The 26,221-nt window shown below is 41.0% G+C and overlaps 1 protein-coding gene across 2 annotated transcripts in view; it reads left to right on the plus strand.

Annotated features, from left to right (window-relative positions):
* The window catches only part of LOC139368308 (carboxypeptidase N, polypeptide 1), a 158,844-nt gene that overhangs the window by 119,143 nt on the left and 13,480 nt on the right, over window positions 1–26,221 (plus strand). For both annotated transcript variants that reach the window (XM_071107057.1, XM_071107056.1), the window contains exon 6: window positions 24,336–24,475. In XM_071107057.1, the coding sequence (XP_070963158.1) occupies window positions 24,336–24,475 (140 nt within the window). The remainder of the gene's footprint in view (window positions 1–24,335; window positions 24,476–26,221) is intronic.

Raw genomic sequence — 26,221 nt, forward strand, 5'->3', positions numbered from 1 at the left:
GTGATGCAACAAACACTTCTAAACAGCATTGTTGTCTGCAAAGCATCTTAACAATGTTTTGTACTGATGGAAAATAAAGGTCTTTGCAGCTCTATTCCTCAATTTCAACTTTTATTGTCAAAGATAAATGCGAACTTCATCAGCCAAGCATCACATGTAACACATCCACATCCAAACTCATTTCATAAATAAGTCTAAATAACAGGTTGCACTGAGAAAAAAAAAACATAAGTTATTAATGACCTAACAGCTAGACTTCTTTACAATGTGCCACATCTTTGGTGAGCGCAAGGGAGAAATGTAATATAGTTTAGGAAAGAGATGTGTCAGCTAAGCTAACAGTGGCTAAATTCTTAATGATGGCAGCCATGTTTGTTTATGTTTGACAAGTGAAAACTCCCTAATCCAAGAATGTAGTCAGTGATACTTTAAGTTCATACAAATGTAACCACGTTTTAGAAGGAAGTCGATAACTGGTCCACTCACATAACATTCAGCACGTAGATGATGCCAAAGCATGAACCTAGATAATCCTGTCTAGCTCCATAGTTTACAATAACTAATTACACCTTCAACCTCGCCTCACTCATGCCACAGTCTCTGCACACAATATAGCTGATTACCTGCACACACCATTCAAACAGATCATCTGAACAAACTACGACACTTTGTTGCTTACATGACTTGATCCACCCTGTTCTCACTCTCCTCTGCCCCGACCAGGCTAAAATCTATCCAAGCCATAATACTCATTTGATGATTGCAAAATATCTTCCTCGCTTGGCAACTACGCAGGCATCTGTAGGCTACATGTCCAGTGGTGAGAATATGTTGACATTATGATAAAATGTAGGCACTGCTGTAGCAGTGGGGAGAATACATTTATTACATTTAAAAAAAAAAAAAAGTATTTAGGATGTCAGTGTTTCCCTTAGCCATATGCAATATATCCTCATACCTTGCTCTCACATTGTTTGCTCTCCACTATTGTATCAAACACACCGGACTTAACACCTCAGGTTTTCAGCACTGTCTCACATGCGCAGTCATTCAGACAGGGCAATACCCAAGGCCTCTTTCAGAAAATAATACATATAATATAGAATATAAATAATTATATCATTATCAATAATACTATAGATTCTTGCTGCTACTACAATAGGCAGAAAGGTTAAGAGATTGAGTGGTTAAAAAATACTATTTTATAAAGTCTAATGTGATGCAGAAAATGCGGTCTTGATGTAGTGAGGGCTGCAGAGAATAGCGCAAAATTAAACAATCAAATTCTAGAACGGCATCATATAATTCTGGTACCGCATGCAAAAAGAACTTATGCTGTATGGGCCATTATTAATATTTAGAACTTACGTGTCAATAGGTTAACCAAAGCCAAAGTAATTCCACCACCTAAAAATGTTAAGGCACCCTTTGCTGGCTCTAACAGCCACCCAAACAGTTTGCTGCCTGTTCTTAGTAATCTGATGGAGAGAATTGTGTTTGAACAAATACAATGCTATTGAGTGCCCTTCCCTGACTTACATACAGGGAAGGGCACTCAACTTGTACTGAACTGACTCAGATGACTAATGATTAGCTAAAATAGATGTGGATAATAAGATGATAGTTGGTGCTGTATTGTTAGATTTCAGTGCAGCCCTTGATGTTATTGATCATAATTTGTTATGGCTGTGCATCACCTGTCATCACACAGTCTAAGCCGTTGTGATAAAATATTGAATCAAATATTGAATTTGGCCTTTTCTACTATAGCCCATGGAAACACATTGAATAACACATTCATAAATGGCACAAAAGATAGACAAAAAAATGTATCATGAGGATTAAGGTTTTGAAGTGTCTGTCCTATATCAAGAAGATATTGTAACGCTCCGGGTGTCGTGGGTGTGAAGTCAGACGCAGGAAACAGAGAGTGCAATATTGTGCTCTTTAATATACTCACGCAACACTGGGTGCTCAAAACCAAATGCCCCAAACACGGGGGACGAAAACAGTACAGCAGAATACACCACCAGGAACAAACACGTTCCTCTACTACATAACCGAAGGTCACAATAATTAATCCCGCACAAAGAAACAGGCACGCCGGCTGTCTAATAAAGCCCAACTAATGACTCACTAACAGGTGCTAACAATAAACATACAAGGAGGGGGAGGAAAGACAATCAGTGGTAGCTAATAGGCCGGCGACGAGGAGCGCCACCCGACCGGTCGGTCAGACTCGTGACAGATATAGGACAAAGCTCAGGAAATACACTTTTTTTGTCACATTTTATAACACCTTATTTTTGTTAGCACAAAACTACCTCCATACTTCAATTTGTTTGTATGGGTTACCGTCCCGTGACACTTGTGGGGGTCATAGAGCAAAATGGAAAACCATCGCGTTTGTGAGATTCTCCCCTTTCCATAGAGTGGTCATAATAGCTTCTAGGCCAAACCTTTCGGACGCTACAAACATTTTCATGAGAAGATGTCTCACGGTCTGACCAACACCACTGTAGCTCGGTCACCTTCCACCGCAGATGCAGAATGCAGACATAGGCAGATGCGGTGGTTTGAACAGTTGTATGTGGGGGATGAGGGTTGCAGTAGATATCTCAGATAGGGGGAAGTGAGGCCTAAGAGGGTTTTATAAATAAGCATCAACCAGTGGGTCTTGCGACGGGTATACAGAGATGACCAGTTTACAGAAGATTATAGAGTGCAATGATGTGTCTTATGATGAACATTGGTCACAAATCTTATGGCCAAAGGGTAAAGAACATCTAGCTGCTTGAGAGCACCCTTACCTGCCAATCTATAAATTACATCTCCGTAATCTAGCATGGATAGGGTGGTCATCTGAATCAGGGTTAGTTAAGCAGCTGGGGTGAAAGAGGAGCGATTACGATAGAGGAACCAAGTATCGAATTAACTTTAGTCTGCAACTTTGATTTTTGCAAAGAAAAGGACAGTGTACCGTCTAGCCATACTATTGTATGAGGTGACTACCTCAAGCTCTAAACCCTCAGATGTAGTAATCACACAGTGGAGAGTGGCATTCTTCTTACCAAACCACATGACCTTTGTTTTGGTGGTGTTCAGAACAATGTTAAGGGCAGAGAAAGCTTGTTGGACACTAAGAAAGCTTTATTGTAGAGTGTTTAACACAAAATCAGGGGAGGGGCCAGCTGAGTATAAGACTGTATCATCTGCATATAAATGGATGAGAGAGCTTCCTACTGCCTGATCTATGTTGTTGATGTACATTGAGAAGAGTGTGAGGCCTAGGATTGAACCTTGGGGTTCTCCCTTGGTGACAGGCAGTGGTTGACACAGAAGATGTTCTGATTTTATACACTACACTCTTTAATAGAGTAAGTTAGCAAACCAGGCCAAAGAACCCTCAGAGACACCAATACTCCTTAGCCGGCCCACAGGAATGGAATGGTCTACTGTTTCAAAAGCTTTGGCCAAGTTCATAAAAATAGCAGCACAACATTGTTTAGAATCAAGGGCAATGGTGACATCATTGAGGACCTTTAAGGTTGCAGTGACCCATCCATAACCTGAGCGGAAACCAGGTTGCATACCAGAGAGAATACTAACTATAGACATCAAGAAAGCCAGTCGGTTGATCATTGACAAGTTTTTCAACACTTTTGATAAACAGGATGAAATAGAAATAGGCCTATAAGAGTTAGGATCAGCTTGATCTCCCCCTTTAAATAAAATACTAACCATGGCTGCCTTCCAAGCAATGGGAACCTCCCCAGAGAGGAGAGACAGGTCAGAGATAGGCTTGGCGATTATAGGGGCAGCAATCTTAAAGAAGAAATGGTCTAAACCATCTGACCCAGATGTTTTTTGGGGTCATGTTTAAGGAGCTCCTCTAGCACCTTGGACTCAGTGACAGCATGCAGGGAGAAACTTTGCAGTGGGGCAGGGGAAAAAGAGGGAGGAGCACCGGGGCTAGTCGCATTAGAATGGGTGGGAGATGAGGAAATGTTGGATGGGCAAGGAGGAATGGCTGAGTCAATTAAAAAGCTCAGCCATGTAACATCCACATCAACTTTAGGCAGCTGTGAGGAGGAGGGTTTATTCTCCAGGTCCATTTTCCAGAACTTCTTGGGGTTAGACCCACAGAGAGAACTGCTGCTTAAAGTAACTAACTTTGGCCTTCCGGATAGCCTGAGTGCATTTATTTCTAATTTGCTGAACAAGAGCCAGTCAGCCTGAGTATGCATGTGCCGAGCCTTTCGCCAAATGCAATTCTTGAGGTGGAGTAACTCTGCAAGATCATGGTCGAACCAGGGGCTGAACCTGTTTTTTAATTCTCATTTTCTTTATGGGGGTGTTTTTGTTAATAATATCACTGAAAATATCAAAACAGAAGGTCCAAGCATCTTCGACAGGGGATCAAGCTGATTCTATACCGATTTACAGAGGCCAGGTCATGAAGGAAGGCTTGCTCATTAAAGTTTTTTAGCAAGCGTCTATGACAAATCAGGACAGGTAATTTCACTGAAAAAGCCGTTACGAACACAGGCTGTAAAATAGTGATCACTAAGGTCATTACAGAAAACACCAGATTGATACCTATCAGGACTATTTGTGAGAATAACATTGAGGAGTGTAGCCTTTTCTGGGTGTTTGGAGTCATAATTTGTGGGATTGGTAATAATCTGAGATTTGAGATTTAATCTGAGATGTAAATCAAAACTGTAACTTGTCCACTCGGGAACATTCACAGTATTCTTGGTAAGCAACTCCAATGTAGATTTGGCCTTGTGTTATAGGTTATTGTGTTGCTGAAAAGTGAATTAATCTCCCATTGTCTAGTGGAAAGCAGACTGAACCAGATTTTCCTATAGGATTATTTTCTATATTGATAAACTCCCCAGTCCTTAAAGATTACAAGCATACCAATAACATGATGCATTCACTACTACAGTGCCTTGCGAAAGTATTCGGCCCCCTTGAACTTTGCGACCTTTTGCCACATTTCAGGCTTCAAACAAAGATATAAAACTGACACAATCATGAAGTGGAACGACATTTATTGGATATTGCAAACTTTTTTAACAAATCAAAAACTGAAAAATTGGGCGTGCAAAATTATTCAGCCCCCTTAAGTTAATACTTTGTAGCGCCACCTTTTGCTGCGATTACAGCTGTAAGTCGCTTGGGGTATGTCTCTATCAGTTTTGCACATCGAGAGACTGAAATTTTTTACCATTCCTCCTTGCAAAACAGCTCGAGCTCAGTGAGGTTGGATGGAGAGCATTTGTGAACAGCAGTTATCAGTTCTTTCCACAGATTCTAGATTGGATTCAGGTCTGGACTTTGACTTGGCCATTCTAACACCTGGATATGTTTATTTTTGAACCATTCCATTGTAGATTTTGCTTTATGTTTTGGATCATTGTCTTGTTGGAAGACAAATCTCCGTCCCAGTCTCAGGTCTTTTGCAGACTCCATCAGGTTTTCTTCCAGAATGGTCCTGTATTTGGCTCCATCCATCTTCCCATCAATTTTAACCATCTTCCCTGTCCCTGCTGAAGAAAAGCAGGCCCAAACCATGATGCTGCCACCACCATGTTTGACAGTGGGGATGGTGTGTTCAGCTGTGTTGCTTTTACGCCAAACATAAGGTTTTGCATTGTTGCCAAAAAGTTCAATTTTGGTTTCATCTGACCAGAGCACCTTCTTCCACATGTTTGGTGTGTCTCCCAGGTGGCTTGTGGCAAACTTTAAATGACACTTTTTATGGATATCTTTAAGAAATGGCTTTCTTCTCGCCACTCTTCCATAAAGGCCAGATTTGTGCAATATACGACTGATTGTTGTCCTATGGACAGAGTCTCCCACCTCAGCTGTAGATCTCTGCAGTTCATCCAGAGTGATCATGGGCCTCTTGGCTGCATCTCTGATCAGTCTTCTCCTTGTATGAGCTGAAAGTTTAGAGGGACGGCCAGGTCTTGGTAGATTTGCAGTGGTCTGATACTCCTTCCATTTCAATATTATCGCTTGCACAGTGCTCCTTGGGATGTTTAAAGCTTGGGAAATCTTTTTGGATCCAAATCCGGCTTTAAACTTCTTCACAACAGTATCTCGGACCTGCCTGGTGTGTTCCTTGTTCTTCATGATGTCTCTTTTAACGGACCTCTGAGACTATCACAGTGCAGGTGCATTTATACGGAGACTTGATTACACACAGGTGGATTGTATTTATCATCATTAGTCATTTAGGTCAACATTGGATCATTCAGAGATCCTCACTGAACTTCTGGAGAGAGTTTGCTGCACTGAAAGTAAAGGGGCTGAATAATTTTGCACGCCCAATTTTTCAGTTTTTGATTTGTTAAAAAAGTTTGAAATATCCAATAAATGTCGTTCCACTTCATGATTGTGTCCCACTTGTTGTTGATTCTTCACAAAAAAATACAGTTTTATATCTTTATGTTTGAAGCCTGAAATGTGGCAAAAGGTCGCAAAGTTCAAGGGGGCCGAATACTTTCGCAAGGCACTGTATGCTTGAAACTATGGAGAGTGGTACTCTGCATTGTGTTGTATTGGATTTGTCCCAAACATAACATTTTGTATTCACAACAAAAAGTTCATTGATTTGCCACATGTTTTGCAGTATTATTTTAATGGCTTGTTGCGAACAGTATGCATGTTTTGTCTTCCTTCTTTTTAGTCTGTCATTTAGATTATTATTGTTGAGTAATTACAATGTTGTCGATCCATCCTCAGTTTTCTCCTTTCACAGCCATTCAATTCTGTAACCGTTTTAAAGTCACTATTGGCCTCAGGGTGAAATCTCTGAGCGGTTTCATTCCTCTCCCGCAACTGAGTTAGGAAGGAGTCCTGTATCTTTGTAGTGACTGTGTAGTTAAAAACTTCACCATGCTCAAAGGGTTATTCAATGACTGTTTTTTTGGTTACCATCTACCAGTAGGTTCCCTTCTTTGCGAGGCATTGGGAAACCTCCCTGGCCTCCCTGTTGAATCTGTGTTTGAATTTCACTGCTCAACTGAGGGACCTTACAGTGTGTGGGGTACAGAGATGTGTGGGGTACAAAGATGGGGTAGTCGTTTAAAAATCATGTTTAACACTATTATTGCACACAGATTGAGTCCATTCATCTGCATTGCTTGCTGTTTGGAGTTATAGGCTGGGTTTCTGTACAGCACTTTGTGACATCAGCTGATGTAAGTTTGATTGATTGATTGATATTATGTGACTTCTTAAGCACAGTTTTGCTCCTGAACTTATTTAGTCTTGCCATAATACAGGTGTTGAATACTAAGCTTTCCATTTTTTATTAATTTGTAAACATTACAAAAAACATAATTCCACTTTGATATTATGGGGTATCAGTGACACAACTCAATTTAATTCATTTAAAATTCAGGCTAATTGTAACGTTTTGTTTGTTTTGGTGAGCATTTTAGCTTTGTTTTCCTGTATACCCTTCAGCTGTCTGTTACTCTCATTTGCATCTCCAAATTGTTCTTTGTCTTTTCCTCTTAGGAAAGCCATGGCTTGTTGGGTTCGAGTTACAGTGTCACTTTACCCACAGGTTGGTTCGCAGCTCACTCTCTCCCGGTAGCTTGGGTATATATTGATCTTTACCGATTTTAAAGGCTTAATTTAAACTATGTTGTCCAGCTTCTACATATGATGACAGTTTTGATGTGAACCAAGAGATTGTGAGATCAAATACCATGTGAGGACATGTTGAATAATAATTACTGTGTAAATAAACATCCACAATATAATCATGTAAGTCAAAAATGTATGTTTGAAACACTGTGCGTCCATACTTGCGAACATTACAAAAAGTTTAAACAAAATGTTTCTCCATCTCAAAATCCACATAAACCCATTACAATCATACATTTACAGTGCCTTGCAAAAGTATTCATCCCCTTTGGCGTTTTTCCTATTTTGTTGCATTACAACCTGTAATTTAAATATATTTTTATTTTTATTTCAAGTAATAGACATTACAAAATAGTCCAAATTGTTGAAGTAAAATGAAAAAAATAGCTTGTTTCAAAAGATTCTAAAAAACAAAAAACAGAAAAGTGGTGCATGAATATGCTTTCACCCCCTTTGCTATAAAGCCCCTAAATAAGATCTGGTGCAAAGAACAATTACCTTCAGAGGTCACATAATTAGTTAGATTGTACACAGGTGTACTTCATTTAAGTGCCACATAATCTATCACATGATCTCAGTACATATACACCTGTTCTGAAAGGCACCAGAGTCTGCAACACCACGAAGCAAGGGGCACCAACAAGCAAGCGGTACCATGAAGACCAAGGAGCTCTCCTCATGTGGGAGACTCCCCAAACATATGGAAGAAGGTACTCTGGTCAGATGAGACTAAAATTGAGCTTTTTGGCCATCAAGGAAAAGGCTATGTTTGGTGCAAACTCAACACCTCTCATCACCCCAAGAACACCATCTCCACAGTGAAGCATAGTGGTGGCAGCATCATGCTGTGGGGATGTTTTTCATCAGCAGGGACTGGGAAACTGGTCAGAATTGAAGGAATGATGGATGGCGCTAAAAACAGGGAAATTATTGAGGGAAATCTGTCTCCCAGAGACTTGAGACTGGGACGGAGGTTCACCTTCAAGCAGGACAATGACCCTAAGAATACTGCTAAAGCAACAATCAAGTGATTAAAGGGGAAACATTTAAATGTATTGGAATGGCCTAGTCAAAGCCCAGACCTCAATCCAATTAAGAATCTGTGGTATGACTTAAAGATTGCTGTACACCAGCGGAACCCATCTAACGTGAAGGAGCTGGAGCAGTTTTGCCTTGAAGAGTGGGCAACAAGTCTGATCTGTACCATGTTAGCTACTGTTGTATCAATACGTTTTGAACATGACAGTTTACAATCCAGGGTTACTCCAAGCAACTTGCTCAATTTCCACATAATTTATTACAATATTTAGTTGAAAATTAGGGTTTAGTGAATGATTTGTCCCAAATACAACGCTTTTAGTTTTAGAAATATTTACGACTAACATTCCTTTCCACCGATTTTGAAATTGACATGTATAGTGTTGACACATCCCCATACAAACTGGCTTTTACACAAGGCCAGTGGCATGTCATTAGTAAAGATCGAACTTATTTCTTGCCAGCTATTCTGAAACTAACTGCAGCTCTTTGTTAACTGTTGCAGTCATTTCAGTTACTTTAGTAGCTGACGTGTATAATGTTGAGTCATCTGCCAACGGCATCTCGTTAGTAAAGACTGAAAAAAGTAAGAGCCCTAGACAGCTGCCCTAGGGAATTTGTGATTCTACCTGGACCCTCTGTGTTCTGTTAGACAGGTAACTCTTTATCCACAATATTGCAGGCTGGTGTAAATCCAGAACACACATGTTTCCCCAGCAGCAGACTATGATCGACAATGTCAAAAGCCGCACTAAAGTGTAACAAAACAGCCACCACAATATTTTTATCATCCATTTCTCCCATCATTCCTTTGTGTAAGTGCTGTGCTTGTTGAATATCCTTCCCTATAAGCATGCTGAAAGTCTGTTGTCAATGTGTTTACTGTGAAATAGCATTGTATCTGGTCAAACAATTTTTTCAAAAACTTTACTAAGGGTTGCTATTTGGCTGATTGGTCGGCTATTTGAGCCAGTAAAGGGGGCTTTACTATTCTTAGGTAGCAGAATGACTTTTGCTTTCCTCCGGGTCTGAAAGCACACACTTTCCAGTAGGCTTAGATTGAAGATATGGCAAATACTAGTGGCAATATCATCCGCTATTATCCTCGATCATTCTCCATCCAAGTTGTCAGACCCTAGTGGCTTGTCATTGTTGACAGACAACAATTTGTTTCACCTCTTCCACACTCACTTTATATTAGGCCCAGCCTTTGGAACTTTGGTTATTCTAGATATGGCTACTATATTTGGATACTGCTTTAAAGCACATTTCTGCAGCATTAGTAAAGATGTGATCAATACATGTTGATGATTTCATTCCTGTGATGTTTGTAACTACCCTGGTAGGTTGGCTGATAACATTAATCTGATTGCAGGCGCTAGTTACAGTATTTTTCTTGAATGGGCATTTTGATGAAAGCCAGTCCATATTTAAATCACCCAGAAAATCGAGGCACAGGAGGTGTCCGAGTTTGTGGAGTTCGTGACAAGAAATTATGTAAATAAATGTTACACTAAGAGCATAACATTTCTACACCATAATTGTACTCTAACCAATACCCAAACGGAGATTCAGTCAAAATAAAATCTCATTGATTTATCAAGACCAGTCTCCATGCTTGTCTCACTGCAATGCAAAACGGTGCTAAAATAGTTGTAGGCTATTGCTGCAAATCCTATTGCTTCTAATGTCAATATGATCTTTAAATATGTAAGACCTACAACACTTAACAGCACATTACTCAACACTAGGGAGACTCATTTTGCCTACCGTAGGCCTACAGTATATCAAAAAATATGACGTAACTCTCCGCCAATAATTACACATTGAAGATTGGAGGATTGGAGGGTATTTCTGTTATTCGGTGATATTTATTCCCATAGTAATTCATTATGGATCCATAACTAAATAAACATCTGCATTTTGAAAGACTATTTTTATCATTATTTTATTAACAAATGCATAAAGATGCCATTATTAGTTACATTGTTTAAGTCTGAATGTGCAGACTGGCACTAAGAACAGCGGGAACGTTTCCCTAGTCAGTGCCATTATTAGTGCAATACCTATTAAAGTGTTGCTCTGTGCTACCCAGTGGGGCAGGATGGTTGTCCACCCCCCTCACATTTCCTCCTCCTTCCTTCCCCATGGGCTAGGTCCGTCTTCTGTGCGCGGCCCATCCCGTCCCCCTGTCCTCGTGCCTTGAACCTTGCGCGCTTTCAGTGGATACAGCTGGAGAACTGGAAAGCACTTGCGAGCCATGTGCGCCACTCGGGAGCTACGTGACCAATATATGTTGTCCTGCTAATAAGAGGGTTAATAATATATCTGTGAGAATATCCAGGGGGCTTTCAAATAATTCTAAATTAATAATAATAATCGCTTAGTTTTCAAAAATTACGTAAAATGAGTGTGAAAAAAGCCTGTCTTGAACATGGGGTGAGACATTGTTACTAATTTGTAAATAAAGCCAGTTTGTTTTTTAGAATGATTTATTTCTGTTTTTAGAGGGAGAGGAACCAAACCTACAGTCATCTCATTGGTCTCCCAGTAGAGGCTGGCACAGGTATTGAACCAGCATCTGTAGTAACACAGCATCTTAGACCATTGCACCACTCATGCACTGTACAATGTGACTGGTTAGCAGTGGGCAAAATAAAATAATAAAAACCTTATTGTAACAACAGGTTCAGTAAGTAATACTGAAGTTGTGTACAATTATCAGCTTCTATTTAGGTTTATGTCACCCATTCATTGTCAGAGACACAGTAGGACCTAAAAGCATAATCAGTGCTCTTTACTGCCCCTTGCGCTGGTCTGGAGCAATGCAGGGTCCTGTACTAAACCACAAATTACCACAGTATAATCGCTAAACTTTTAGTGGAGCAACCACAGCAGGCCTATACTGAGGTCAAAATTACCTGATGAATTTCCTTACATTTTTTAAATCGGTAAAATTATGGAAAAATACATTGCGGGAGGGAAGAGCTGGATCCACTTCCTTTACTCCAAACACAAGAATGCTGGCCCCAATATTTTGGGATCTCTGTCATGGAGTGATATTCAAAGCTCAGGGTAGATATTCACTTTGAATAACCTCTGTTTGCTTTGAATGGCTTGTTCAACAGCATCGGCCAACGAACCTCCAGCTGGTTATTTCCATATTGATGATTTGGATATTGCTGATCTCTAATAAAGGAGATTTGCTCAGCATTGGGCCATGCTTGTGATAAAGTAAAATCATCTTCACTAGGAAAATGCGAAAAGGTTGAATCTGGATTTATTACAAGATATGCAAATAATGTAAGCATACAAACATGAATGAATGAAGATGATGGGTACACAGTCCACAGTGGGGAGTCAAAGTATCCCTGATCTGTATTGACATTGATGGAACATGGCTGATGAGGGCATTTAGATCAGAATGATGATTTCAGCATGGGTTACATCATGGAGCCGAGAGCCATTTGTGTCAAGAAAGCTAGGCCCTGTGTGCAAGAAAAATGCCACCGAGGGCACGTCGTTCTTCAACAAGACAGCATACAGGATGATCAAAACAGACCAAATGGGTTACACACAGGGAAACAGGCTTCGTCATCAATTGATTAAACAGTTCTGCTATTCTGCTTCAAAGGCTCGAAAGGCATTCCTTCAAAATATACAGTGCCTTGTGAAAGTATTCGGCCCCCTTGAACTTTGCAACCTTTTGCCACATTTCAGGCTTCAAACATAAAGATATAAAACTGTATTTTTTTGTGAAGAATCAACAACAAGTGGGACACAATCATGAAGTGGAACGACATTTATTGGATATTTCAAACTTTTTTAACAAATCAAAAACTGAAAAATTGGGCGTGCAAAATTATTCAGCCCCTTTACTTTCAGTGCAGCAAACTCTCTCCAGAAGTTCAGTGAGGATCTCTGAATGATCCAATGTTGACCTAAATGACTAATGATGATAAATACAATCCACCTGTGTGTAATCAAGTCTCCGTATAAATGCACATGCACTGTGATAGTCTCAGAGGTCCGTTAAAAGTGCAGAGAGCATCATGAAGAACAAGGAACACACCAGGCAGGTCCGAGATACTGTTGTGAAGAAGCTTAAAGCCGGATTTGGATACAAAAATATTTCCCAAGCTTTAAACATCCCAAGGAGCACTGTGCAAGCGATAATATTGAAATGGAAGGAGTATCAGACCACTGCAAATCTACCAAGACCTGGCCGTCCCTCTAAACTTTCAGCTCATACAAGGAGAAGACTGATCAGAGATGCAGCCAAGAGGCCCATGATCACTCTGGATGAACTGCAGAGATCTACAGCTGAGGTGGGAGACTCTGTCCATAGGACAACAATCAGTCGTATATTGCACAAATCTGGCCTTTATGGAAGAGTGGCAAGAAGAAAGCCATTTCTTAAAGATATCCATAAAAAGTGTTGTTTAAAGTTTGCCACAAGCCACCTGGGAGACACACCAAACATGTGGAAGAAGGTGCTCTGGTCAGATGAAACCAAAATTGAACTTTTTGGCAACAATGCAAAACGTTATGTTTGGCGTAAAAGCAACACAGCTGAACACACCATCCCCACTGTCAAATATGGTGATGGCAGCATCATGGTTTGGGCCTGATTTTCTTCAGCAGGGACAGGGAAGATGGTTAAAATTGATGGGAAGATGGATGGAGCCAAATACAAGACCATTCTGGAAGAAAACCTGATGGAGTCTGCAAAAGACCTGAGACTGGGACGGAGATTTGTCTTCCACAAGACAATGATCCAAAACATAAAGCAACATCTACAATGGAATGGTTCAAAAATAAACATATCCAGGTGTTAGAATGGCCAAGTCAAAGTCCAGACCTGAATCCAATCGAGAATCTGTGGAAAGAACTGAAAACTGCTGTTCACAAATGCTCTCCATCCAACCTCACTGAGCTCGAGCTGTTTTGCAAGGAGGAATGGGAAAAAATGTCAGTCTCTCGATTTGCAAAACTGATAGAGACATACCCCAAGCGACTTACAGCTGTAATCGCAGCAAAAGGTAGCGCTACAAAGTATTAACTTAAGGCGGCTGAATAATTTTGCACGCCCAATTTTTCAGTTTTTGATTTGTTCAAAAAGTTTGAAATATCCAATAAATGTCGTTCCACTTCATGATTGTGTCCCACTTGTTGTTGATTCTTCACAAAAAAATACAGTTTTATATCTTTATGTTTGAAGCCTGAAATGTGGCAAAAGGTCGCAAAGTTCAAGGGGGCCGAATACTTTCGCAAGGCACTGTACTTGCTTGCCAATGCCGATTCCTGTACTTACTGCATCTGCAATAGTCTTGAGAACCTGGTCATGTCGCCAACCCACTCCCACTGGCTTTGGGTTGCATCTCAAAATGTACTTCGGTAATCGTCATCTGGAACATAGCAGGCATGCTAGAGACTCCAACTAAACAGGTTGGATAGGCTGCGTTGAACTTCATGAACTTCCTGGATATGGGACTTGATGCACTGTGGCCCCACTTCCATGAGAATTTCCTTCTCAACGGTACGCTTCCACCAGGCTCCTTGCTTCCTCATACCCACTATTTGACATATCTTATCTCACTCCACTGCTACTCTTACTTTATCCTACACTAAAGGCCCTCTTTCCTTTGGCAGTCATATTTGGGGATAGGTTCCAAGACCAGCTCTTACCCAGAGTCACTGCTGCCACAAGACTACTGTGGAGCAGTCAGGTATTTATCCTCACTCGGCCACAAGTTTTTTCACACACAGGGTTGCACCGTTACACATGAAACAACTTCACATGGATCCACAACCACAAGCAGCACTATCCAGGCTCCATACAGGCTGTCCTTCATTAGCAATCTGGTCCTTGACATGAAAGCAAAGCTGCAGTGTGCCACATTCAAGTTAATGTTGAGTCTTAAATTCCTGACTTTTCCTGCATGGCTTCATTAGAGAATAAAGAAAGGACAGTCTTAGCAATCATATGTTTCTTTGATTTTAGCATTGTTTTAATGAATATATTTGCAAATTATGGTGGGAAATAAGTATTTGGTCAATAACAAAAGTTTCTCAATACTTTGTTATATACCCTTTGTTGGCAATGACAGAGGTCAAACATTTTCTGTAAGTCTTCACAAGGTTTTCACACACTGTTGCTGGTATTTTGGCCCATTCCTCCATGCAGATCTCCTCTAGAGCAGTGATGTTTTGGGGCTGTTGCTGGGCAACACGGACTTTCAACTCCCTCCAAAGATTTTCTATGAGGTTGAGATCTGGAGACTGGCTAGGCCACTCCAGGACCTTGAAATGCTTCTTACGAAGCCACTCCTTCGTTGCCCGGGCAGTGTGTTTGGGATCATCAGAACTTGCACAATTGGTGGCTGACTAAATACTTTTTTGCCCCACTGTATGAACCTCTTACTTCTACCCCCTCCTTTTTCGAACATTCTGTTAAAAATCGCGCAACTTTTCAGCGTCCTGCTACTCATGCCAGGAATATAGTATATGCATATGATTAGTATGTGTGGATAGAAAACACTCTGAAGTTTCTAAAACTGGTTAAATCACGGCTGTGACTATAACAGATCATGTGTTTCATTGAAAAACGCAAGAAAAACTGCTCTCTGAAAGCTAAAAATAATTTCCATGAGTCACTTCCATGAGTTGTTAAAAGAGGACAAAATGTAATATCGACCTGCGTGCAATTCATACAAATTCCACACGATGTCGCCATTGTCGTCATTTTCAATTGAATTTTTGTTGGAAAATCCATCTATCTGGCTTCCGTTTCTTCCAGTCTCCACCCGGATGTTGTTAATGTGGACATTGGCAGCCATTGATTTGCAAACGAGGAGCTATTGAATATACATCGCCCTGTAATCATTTTGATAGATTATAAACGTTTACTAATACCTAAAGTTGGATTACAAAAGGATTTCGAAGTGTTTTGTGAAAGTTTATCGTCGACTTTTTTAATTTAAAAAAATTACGCATGTTTTTTTCTGAATGACACAGCTTCCATAGAAAGCTATTTTGGGTATATATGGACCGATTTAAACGAAAAAAATACCCAATAGTGATGTTTATGGGGCATATAGGAGTGCCAAGAAAGAAGCTCGTCAAAGGTAATGAATGTTTTATATTTTATTTCTGCGTTTTGTGCTGCGTCGGATAAGCAGAGTCTTTGTTTACGTCGCATTCAGGCATTTTCAGGTGGTGCATGCTATCAGATAATAGCTTCTCATGCTTTCGCCGAAAAGCATTTTAAAAATCTGACTTGTTGGCTAGGTTCACAACGAGTGTAGCTTTAATTCAATACCCTGCTTGTGAATTTTGATCAAGGTTTGAGTTTTAATGAGTACATTTAGCATTTAGCGTAGCGCATTTGCATTTCCAGGTGCCTACTTGAGACATATGCGTCTCAAGTAGAGTCAAGAAGTTAAAATCCCACAATGTGATTTTCTGGATTTTTTTTCTCATTTTGTCTGTCATAGTTGAAGTGTACCTATGATGAAAATGACAGGCCTCTCATCTTTTTAAGTGGGAGAACTTGCAGAATTGGTGGCTGACTAGATAATTTTTTGCCCCACTGTATGTATTATGATATACACTGTATTTACTTTGTGTATATATTCCAGAATGTCTATTTATTACTCATATGGTATCTTAAAAAATATTTTTTTTAAGTCAAATTGTAATGTTTATTTAGTAACATAATTGCAACATTGTTTGTAGACACATCACAACTCTCAAATAAACATTCCAAAATGTTCTTTGGATATTTACAAAGTAGTCTGACATTCTGTACATTTGAGGAACTTTTTGTGAACATTACAAATACTACTACAATGTCACCAAAGTGTCCTGATATTCAGAACCTCCAAAGTACTTACTGAAAACGTAACTAATATCCACATGTAGTCAGATCTACCACCACTTGATATACTGACAATGTTCCATAATGTCTATGTATAATGCAACTTTAGATGTAGTTATGCATGGCTCTATACCAAACATTCTGAATTGTTATATCACATTGACAGGACTAACTGAGAATGTTATGAAGGTTCCCAAAATGTCACCAAAATCATCATATTGTTAAGTAATTTTAGAAATAACGTTTCTAATATCCCCTTATGCTTAGAAAGAAAATGTGACAAATAGATAACATACTGTACAATAAATATTTTCCTAAGTATTTTGAGTAACACAACTGCAATATTGTTTGTAGATACACCAGGGCTCTCAAAGGAACATTCCTAAATGTTCTTTGGATATCCCAAAAGTGATCTGACATTCACTGGACTCATTGGGAATGTTATGTAGAATATTGCCAAAGTGACCTGCCGAAAGTACATTTCAGGAATCTTCTGTGAACGTCACAAATACTACTAAAATATCAAAGTCTCCTGACGTTCAGAACCTCCAAAGAACTTACTGAAAATGTAACTGACACTCACTTGACTTCCTGACAATGATCCATAATGTCTATTATAATAGTCATTGCAAAGTTAGATAACTATGCATGGCTCTTTATAACATTCTAAAATTAGACGTTATATGAAAACATGCTTTTTATGTCAACCTCCAAATGTTACTAAACGTCAAAAAGTACATTGAGAGCCCCACAAAATGCAGTTTCTGGTAACCACTGGGAACGTAACTTTCATCAGTGGGTACCTGCAGTAGCAATAAGGTACGTAACAGTATGCAAGTTCTGGGAAGTTTCAAGGACGTGTCTTATAAACTTATTAAATAACAATATTCAGCTATTCAGGGTCCCCCACATTTCAACATCCTGAAGAGACTTGGGATATAACCTTAGTCAACTGACAACACAGGTACATTGTCACGACCGTCGTATGAATAATTGGACCAAGGCGCAGCGTGAGTAGAGTTCCACATTTTAATGATAGTGAAACTTCCAAAACAACAAAGATATAACTATCGTGAAATACGTAGCGCACATAGGCACTCAAACAAAACAATATCCTACATCGCAGGTGAGGAAAAGGACACACTAAGTATGATCGCCAATTAGAGGTAACGATCATCAGCTGCCTCCAATTGGGAACCATACACACACACCAACATAGAAATATAATACCTAGAAACCCCCCTAGTCAAGACCTAACCTAAAACACCATAGTGAACCCTGAGGGCTCTCTATGGTCAGGGCTTGACAGTACTCCCCCAAAGGTGTGGACCCTGACCGCAAAACCTGAACCTATATGGGGAGAGTTAGGGTGGGCAACTAGCGTCGGTGGCTGATCCGGTGCGGGACGTAGCCCTCGCTCGGACTGTGGATCCATCCATGAAGCCGGGCGCTGTGCCTGGACTGGGCACTGGCGCAGAGGAAGGCTCTGGCCATGGAGCGGGACTGGAGGCCGTGCCTGGACTGAGCACCGGCGCAGAGGAAGGCTCTGGCCATGGAGGGGGACTGGACGCCGTGCCTGGACTGAGCACCGGCGCAGAAGAAGGCTCTGGCCATGGATCGGGACTGGACTCCGTACCTAGACTGGGCATCGGCGCAGTGGAAGGCTCCGGCCATGGCACCGGCGCAGGAACCGTCGGGTCGCGGATCGTCTCCGGGCCGTGAACCAACGCTGGAAGCTCTGGACCGTGAACCGTCGCTGAAGACTCCAGACTGTACACACGCACTGGTGGACGAGTGCGGGGAGCCGGCACAGGACGTACTGAGCTGGGGAGATGCACTGGAGGCCTGGTGCGTGGAGCCGGCACAGGTTGCACCGGGCTGGTGACACACTTCAGGGCGAGTGCGGGGAGCCGGCACAGGACGTACCAGCCTAGGAAGGCGCACTGGAGGCCTGGAACCGGCATAGGTTGCACCGGACTGATGACACGCTCTTCAAGGCGAGTGCAGGGAGCCGGCACAGGCCGTACCGGGCTGGGGAGGCGCACTGGAGGCCTGGTGCGTGGAGCCAGCATAGGTTTCACCGGACTGATGACATGCTCTTCAGGGAGAGTGCAGGGAGCCGGCACAGGCCGTACCGGGCTGGGGAGGCGCACTGGAGGCCTGGTGCGTGGAGCCGGCACAGGTTGCACCGGACTGATGACACGCTCTTCAAAACGGCTGCGCTGCAGCATACTCCTAGCCAACATCTCTCTCCGATATCCCTCCTCAAAATGTTCTATCGACTCCCAGACGGTCTCTTGCTCTCTCCTCGGCTCAGCCGACCGCCCCTTGTGCCTCCCCCCAAAAAATAAAACTTGGGGTTGCCCTTGGGCTGTTTGTGGCCGCGGACCCCGGTGTCGTCACTCTCCTCCTTTACTCCTCAGCAACTCCCGCCAAGGGAGGGTCTCGCATCCACCTTGTATCTCTTCCCATGATCAACTCTCCTTCACCTCCTGGGAACGCTGCTTGGTCCTGACTTGGTGGGATATTCTGTCACGACCGTCGTATGAACTTTTGGACCAAGGCGCAGCGTGAGTAGAGTTCCACATTTTAATGATAGTGAAACTTCCAAAACAACAAAGATAAATCGATCGTGAAATACATAGCGCACATAGGCACTCATACAAAACAATATCCCACATCGCAGGTGTGAAAAAGGACACTAAGTATGTTACCCAATTAGAGGTAACGATCATTAGCTGCCTCCAATTGGGAACCATACACACACACCAACATAGAAATATAATACCTAGAAACCCCCCTAGTCCCGCCCTGACCTAAAACACCATAGAGAACCCCCAGGTTCCCGACATACAACGAGACGTTTCATGAAAACATAATTTTTTTAGGTCAACTGCATAACGTGTTAAACGTCAGAAAGTACATTGAGAGCCCCACAAAATGCAGTTTCTGGTAACCACTGGGAACGTAACTTTCATCAGTGGGTACCTGCAGTAGCAATAAGGTACGTAACAGTATGCACGTTCAGGGAAGTTTCAAGGACGTCTCTTATAACGTTACTAACGTCATTTAGCTATTTAAGATCCATGACATTTTAACGTCATGAAAAGACTTGGGACACTTGGGACGTAACTTTTGTCAGCTGACACCACATAACGTTACCATGACTTATGTGGGGACTAAAATAACTTTGTGGCCACGTCCTTGAACTTCATTTTCTTAGCTGGGTTACTACGATATCCCGAATTTGACCTGACATTTAGGGATCTGACATTCACATCTACTAGAGTCATTGGGAGTGTTATGTGAAATATTGTCAAAGTGAGCAGGCATTCAGTACATTTCAGGAACCTTCTGGTAACGTTACAAAAACTATTACAATGTCACCAAAGTGTCCTGACATTCAGAACATCTAAAGTACTTAATTAGAATGTAAAAAAAGTTCCTACACTATTAGAAAGACAATGTCACAAGTGTACCATCACTTGACTTACCGACAACGTTCCAAAATGTATTTCTAGAATTCCGATTGTAACGTTATATGAAGACAAACCATAGCTCTAAATCTAATGTTATGAAATGTTCCTAGGATATCTCCAAAATAACATGATATTCAGAACCTTTCATGGACTACCAAGGAACGGTTTGAATTTTCCTATGATGGCTGTATAGCGACTGGATATTTATAACCTCTATAATGCTTATTAGAAACGTTATGAATGTGCATATAATGTCCCATGACATTCAGTACCTCTGGAAGACTTAACGGGAATGTTACAAATGTCTCAGTTACGTCCCTTGTTACCTGGGAAATTGGCCACGTTAGCTACCGCCGGCGATATGTGATACAGCTGCCCGGTGGGAAGCAACCTCTGCCTGGTGGGAAGCAATCTCTGCCTGGTGGGAAGCAACCTCTGCCCGGTGGGAAGCAACCTCTGCCCGGTGGGAAGCAACCTCTGCCCGGTGGGAAGCAACCTCTGCCCGGTGGGAAGCAACCTCTGCCCGGTGGGAAGCTACCTCTGCCCGGTGGGAAGCAACTCATGATGGCAAGAACCTCTATACAACACCTTTGCACTGGTCATTTGCACTGGCTTGTCGCAACGTTAGCTAAATGGCATGTCACTGTGACATCCAGATGGTGACCAATACTACAAGTACAGTGCCTTGCAAAAGTATTCATCCCCCTTGGCGTTTTTCATATTTTGTTGCATTACAAATTGGAATTTAAATTGATTTTTATTTGGATTTCATGTAATGGACATACACAAAATAGTCCAAATTGGTGAAGTGAAATTAAAATAATAACTTGTTTCAAAAAATAATAAAACAAAATAACGAAAAGTGGCGTGTTTATATGTATTCACTCCCTTTGCTATGAAGCCCCTAAATAATATCTGGTGCAACCAGTTACTTTCAAAAGTCACATAATTAGTTAAATAAAGTCTACCTGTGTGCAATCTAAGTGTCACATGATCTGTCACATGATCTCAGTATATATACACCTGTTCTGAAAGGCCCCAGTCTGCAACACCACTAAGCAAGGGGCACCACCAAGCACCATGAAGACCAAGGAGCTCTCCAAACAAGGCAGGGACAAAGTTGTGGAGAAGTACAGATCAAGGTTGGGTTATAAAAAATATCAGAAACTTTGAACATCCCACGGAGCACCACAAAAAACCTGCTAAGAGAGGGCCGCCCACCAAAACTCACGGACCATGCAAGGAGGGCATTAATCAGAGAGTCAACAAAGAGACCAATGATAATCCTGAAGGAGATGCAAAGCTCCACAGTGGAGATTTGAATATCTGTCCACAGAACCACTTTAAACCCTACACTCCACAGAGCTGGGATTTACAGAAGAGTGGCCAGAAAAAAGCCATTGCTTAAAGAAAAAAATAAGCAAACACATTTGGTGTTCACCAAAAGGCATGTGGGAGACTCCCCAAACATATGGAAGAAGGTACTCTGGTCAGATGAGACTAAAATTTAGATTTTTGGCCATCAAGGAAAAGGCTGTGTCTGGTGCAAACCCAACACCTCTCATCACCCCGAGATGAGCATGGTGGTGGCAGCATTATGCTGTGGGGATGTTTGGCATTGGCTGGGACTGGGAAACTGGCCATAATTGAAGGAATGATGGTTGGTGCTAAATACAGGGAAATTCTTGAGAGAAATCGGTTTCAGTCTTCCAGAGATTTGAGACTGAGATGGAGGTTCACCTTCCAGCAGGACAATGGCTCTAAGCATACTGCTAAAGTAACACTCAAGTGATTTAAGGGGAAACATTTAAATGTCTTGGAATGGCCTAGTCAATGCCCAGACCTCAATCCAGTTCAGAATCTGTGGTATGACTAAAAGATTGCTGTACACCAGCGGAACCCATCCAACTTGAAGGAGCTTTAGCAGTTTTGCCTTGAAGTATGGGCAAAAATCCCAGTGCCAAGTTCATAGAGACATACCGCAAGAGGCTTGCAGTTGTAATTGCTGCAAAAGGTGTCTCTACAAAATATTTACTTTGGGGCGGTGAATAGTTATGCACTCTCAAGATTTCTATTTTTTTCTATTATTTCTTGTTTGTTTCATAATAAAACATATTTTGCATCTTCATCGTGGTAGGCATGCTGTGTAAATCAAATGATACAAATATCTATTTTAATTCCAGGTTGTAAGGCAACAAAATAGGAAAAATGCCAAGGGGGTTGAATACTTTCGCAAGCCACTGTATTACATACTGTATTACCGATACAAAACATAACCCAAGGCACAAACAAAACAAACCACAAATGTATCCAATAAGTTTGTTGAGTCACAATCTTGATGTAGTCATTGCGTGCAAGGAATATGGTACCAAATACTAAACGTTTGACAACTTACCACTAGAACTGCCAGGCATTGATTGACCACCCTTCAAGCCAATGAGCAGTCATTCTGACTGCAACGCTCTAACAGTGTAATTAATATATGTCAAATATGCTACAGCAACAATTATAAGTCGGTTGTGTTTATGAAGGCCTTGGGTAACATTGGAATACAATTTGTATTTTATTTCAAATAACACAATAGCATTTTCATTAGTTTATGTTACTGTAGGCTATATGTAAAAACACATGTTGTATTTGTGGAGTTCCTTTGTTCACTACTTTGAAACAGAAAGCATATGCTTTGGAACATGGTAACAGCTTATTTCTGTAAAGACAAAATAAATAAAAAAATACCCCAACCACCAAGAAGCACGGTCAAAAGACGCGTGGTAAATAGATGAAAACACCAGTAGCCAAAACATAATTAAAAGTGTCAAGTGGCCTTCATAAATAGTGCAACTCTGCACAAAAGCAACAATGACATTATAATGAATGTAAGCAGCAGTCAAAAATAGTCAGCTCGTGCTTGTGTGCATCTTCATGCAATGGCTTCATTTGGATTTAATTTAGCTGTTATCCCTTGCCCTAACAGTTGACACAATTTTCATAACGTTCACTTGCTTGACCCACTTTGACATACCTTTGTTTGGTTGTAGTGCGTAATAGTATCCTGCTTTCTCTAGATTGTGTCCAGTTGTCTTGTCATTATTCAGCACTGTTGTGGAGTACAACGGCTGTGAAGGTGCTTTATTTTGCATCACTTTATTCATGGTGCCGGCCAGACTTGTTTTCTATACATGAAACTTGTTCTCCAATGACAGTGAAGTGAAGAAATTGTAGTAGACCAGAGTATACTGATAAGACCGCTTTGATTCGGTGAACTGATATAGGGTACATAACATTTTAAGATTAGGCCTATAATTAGAATGGATTGACACAATAGAATGGCCCGCCCTGTTCTTCGTTCACAACTGGTGATTACATAATTGTGCTTATTTTGCTTCCCCTGCTCATCAACTCACCCATTCTCCCCATCATACTTTACTTAATTTATTTAATCTGTTGTTTTATGTGTGAAATTGGTTTCGATATAGTTTAGGTTTAGTTTTCGATGAAATTGTTAGGGGGACTATCAGCTGGGCACTGCACTTTCAACTGTCAGAAGAAGGAACACAAGCATTTCGCTACACCCGCAATAACAACTGCTAAGTATGTGTATGTGACCAATATTTTTTTTTATTTGAATTAGCGGAGCAGGCCCTACTTTTGGAAGAAGGAGGGGCAACTGGGGAAAACCATTCCAAAGAAATGACATGCCCTCCTAAAACAAGTTCTGCTTGTGACAACAATGGCAGTGTGTTATATAGACTTATTTAGGAAAATTAAAGGATGGAGGGGTGTGTGAGTTAAAAAATGAAAAAGTGAGTAAAAAAAATGATAATCACGATCAGTCAAAATGACCGGTCAGCAGTTCTAGTGTTAAATACACTATAAATGAGTTTATACAAACATAATATGACTTCTTCAAATGGGACTAGATAAAAGTGCTTTAATTTTTTAAATGGTAAAACAGATGAAAATACCCTCAAATGAAAGCTGACATTCTGTACTGTTGCCTAATATGAAGCATTATGTCTCAAATCTGTCGGAGTATGGAGTCAAATTAAACAATTTTGCTTCACTGTTCAAATACATATGGAGGGGAATGTACAGTATAATAGATGGGGGTGGTGTGCATGTTAACATTCATCTTTGATTAATCTCTTTCTAAAGTACCCATTGTTCCCAAATCATTTAAAAAGTATGATGAAAAAAGAGCATAGAAAAATCTTTGTGTAGATGTGTGCAGTGTACCTTCACTTTAACAGTATTGTGTCTCTCCACAGGAATGCAGGACTTTAACTACCTATACACCAACTGCTTTGAGATCACTCTGGAACTCAGCTGTGACAAGTTCCCCCCGGCATCAGCCCTGTCAAGAGAATGGCTGGGCAACAGAGAGGCCCTGATCTCCTTCCTGGAGCAGGTACTTTCTCTAATCTCTCTCTCCATACCCCCCCGCCCACACACACACACACACACACACACACACACACACACACACGCTTACTGTAGCACAGTATCAGTATATTTTGGTTAGGTCAGTAATTTTTGGTGATTTGCTAAACAACGTTCCTGCAGATTTGTTTGTTGTAAAACTATTATTTGATCAACAGTAATGTGCATTATATTGATTCCTGCCTGCTGCTGGCTACTGTGTGACCGAGCCACTGTCACTTCCTGTCTCTGTGAGAACAGAGGGAGAGATGCATTCAGATTTGTATTTTTATAAAAAATATGTTTACATTTATTTAACTAGGCAAGTCAGAACAAATTCTTATTTACAATGACAGCCTACCCTGACCAAACAGGTCAGGTCAACCCGATCACGGCCAGCTGTGATACAGCCCGGGATCAGACCCGGGTCTGTTGTGATGCCGTGCCTTAGACCGCTGCGCCACTCGAAAGGCATAAGCACAAGCATATGATCGTTGCGCATTTCAAAATGCAATTGCTGGAAAAACTGTTTTAAAGCAACTACTGATGTTATTGTTAAAGAGAGGAGAGTATCAGCTTTCTGTGGGTATATAATTAATTTCTCAACCCTCAATATCAAGCAAAACCATTTCACAATTGGAGTAGGCTATGTAGTATGGTTTTGTTGCACCCACAGAGCAAATGGTCCCATTTGCAGTGAATACATCAAGAAGCCTATGCCTAGTGCTGGAAGGTCTTGGTATGACATTACTTTTACTGATACCATTTATCAATTACATGGCTATCTAGCAACAAGATCATATTTGGAGTTAGCTCTCTAGTTAAGTGTTTTGAGTTCCCACTTACTCAGGTGTTGAATTAAGTAGTATAGGCCTAGGTCAATTTGAACACAACAAAATGTAGGCAAAATCTGTAAAGATCCCAAAATAAATCTGATAATTCTGGATCCCATTTTAATGCATTCCATGGATATGTTAGATCATAGCTGCCCAACCCTCTTCCTGGAGATCTACTGTCCTGTAGGTTTTCAGTCCAACCCTAATTTAGCATATCTGATTCAGCTAGTTTAGGTCTTGTTGAGCAGCTAATTAGTAGAATCAGGTGTGTTAAATTAGGGTTGGACTGAAAACCCACAGGACGGTAGATCTCCAGGAAGAGGGTTGGGCAGCCCTGTGTTAGATGAAATAGACAACTTTTTTCTTGAATCATACCATCTGTTTCCTTAGCGCTGGAAAAAAATTGTCTAGATGCCTGATGCTAATGGAAAGTAACTGTGCATCAAAAAATATATACAGTGCATTCAGAAAGTATTCACACCCCTTTGACTTTTTACACATTTTGTTACGTTGCAGCTTATTCTAAAATTGATGAAATAGTTTTTCCCCCTCATTAATCTACACACAATACCGCATAATGGCAAAGCAAAAACAAGTTTTTGTAAATTTATAAAAACAAAAAACAGAAATATCACATTTCATAAGTATTCAGACCCTTTACTCAGTACTTCGTTGAAGCACCTTTGGCAGAAATTACAGCTTCAAGTATTCTTGGGTATGACCTTACAAGCTTGGCACACCTATATTTGGGACGTTTCTCTCATTCCTCTCTGCAGATCCACTCGGGCTCTGTCAGGTTGGATACGGAGCGTTGCTGCACAGCTATTTTCAGGACTCTCCAGAGATGGTCGATCGGGTTCAAGTCCGGGCTCTGGCTGGGCCACTCAAGGACATTCAGA

This window comes from Oncorhynchus clarkii, chromosome 16 (assembly GCF_045791955.1).
Source record: "Oncorhynchus clarkii lewisi isolate Uvic-CL-2024 chromosome 16, UVic_Ocla_1.0, whole genome shotgun sequence".
Taxonomy (NCBI): domain Eukaryota; kingdom Metazoa; phylum Chordata; class Actinopteri; order Salmoniformes; family Salmonidae; genus Oncorhynchus; species Oncorhynchus clarkii.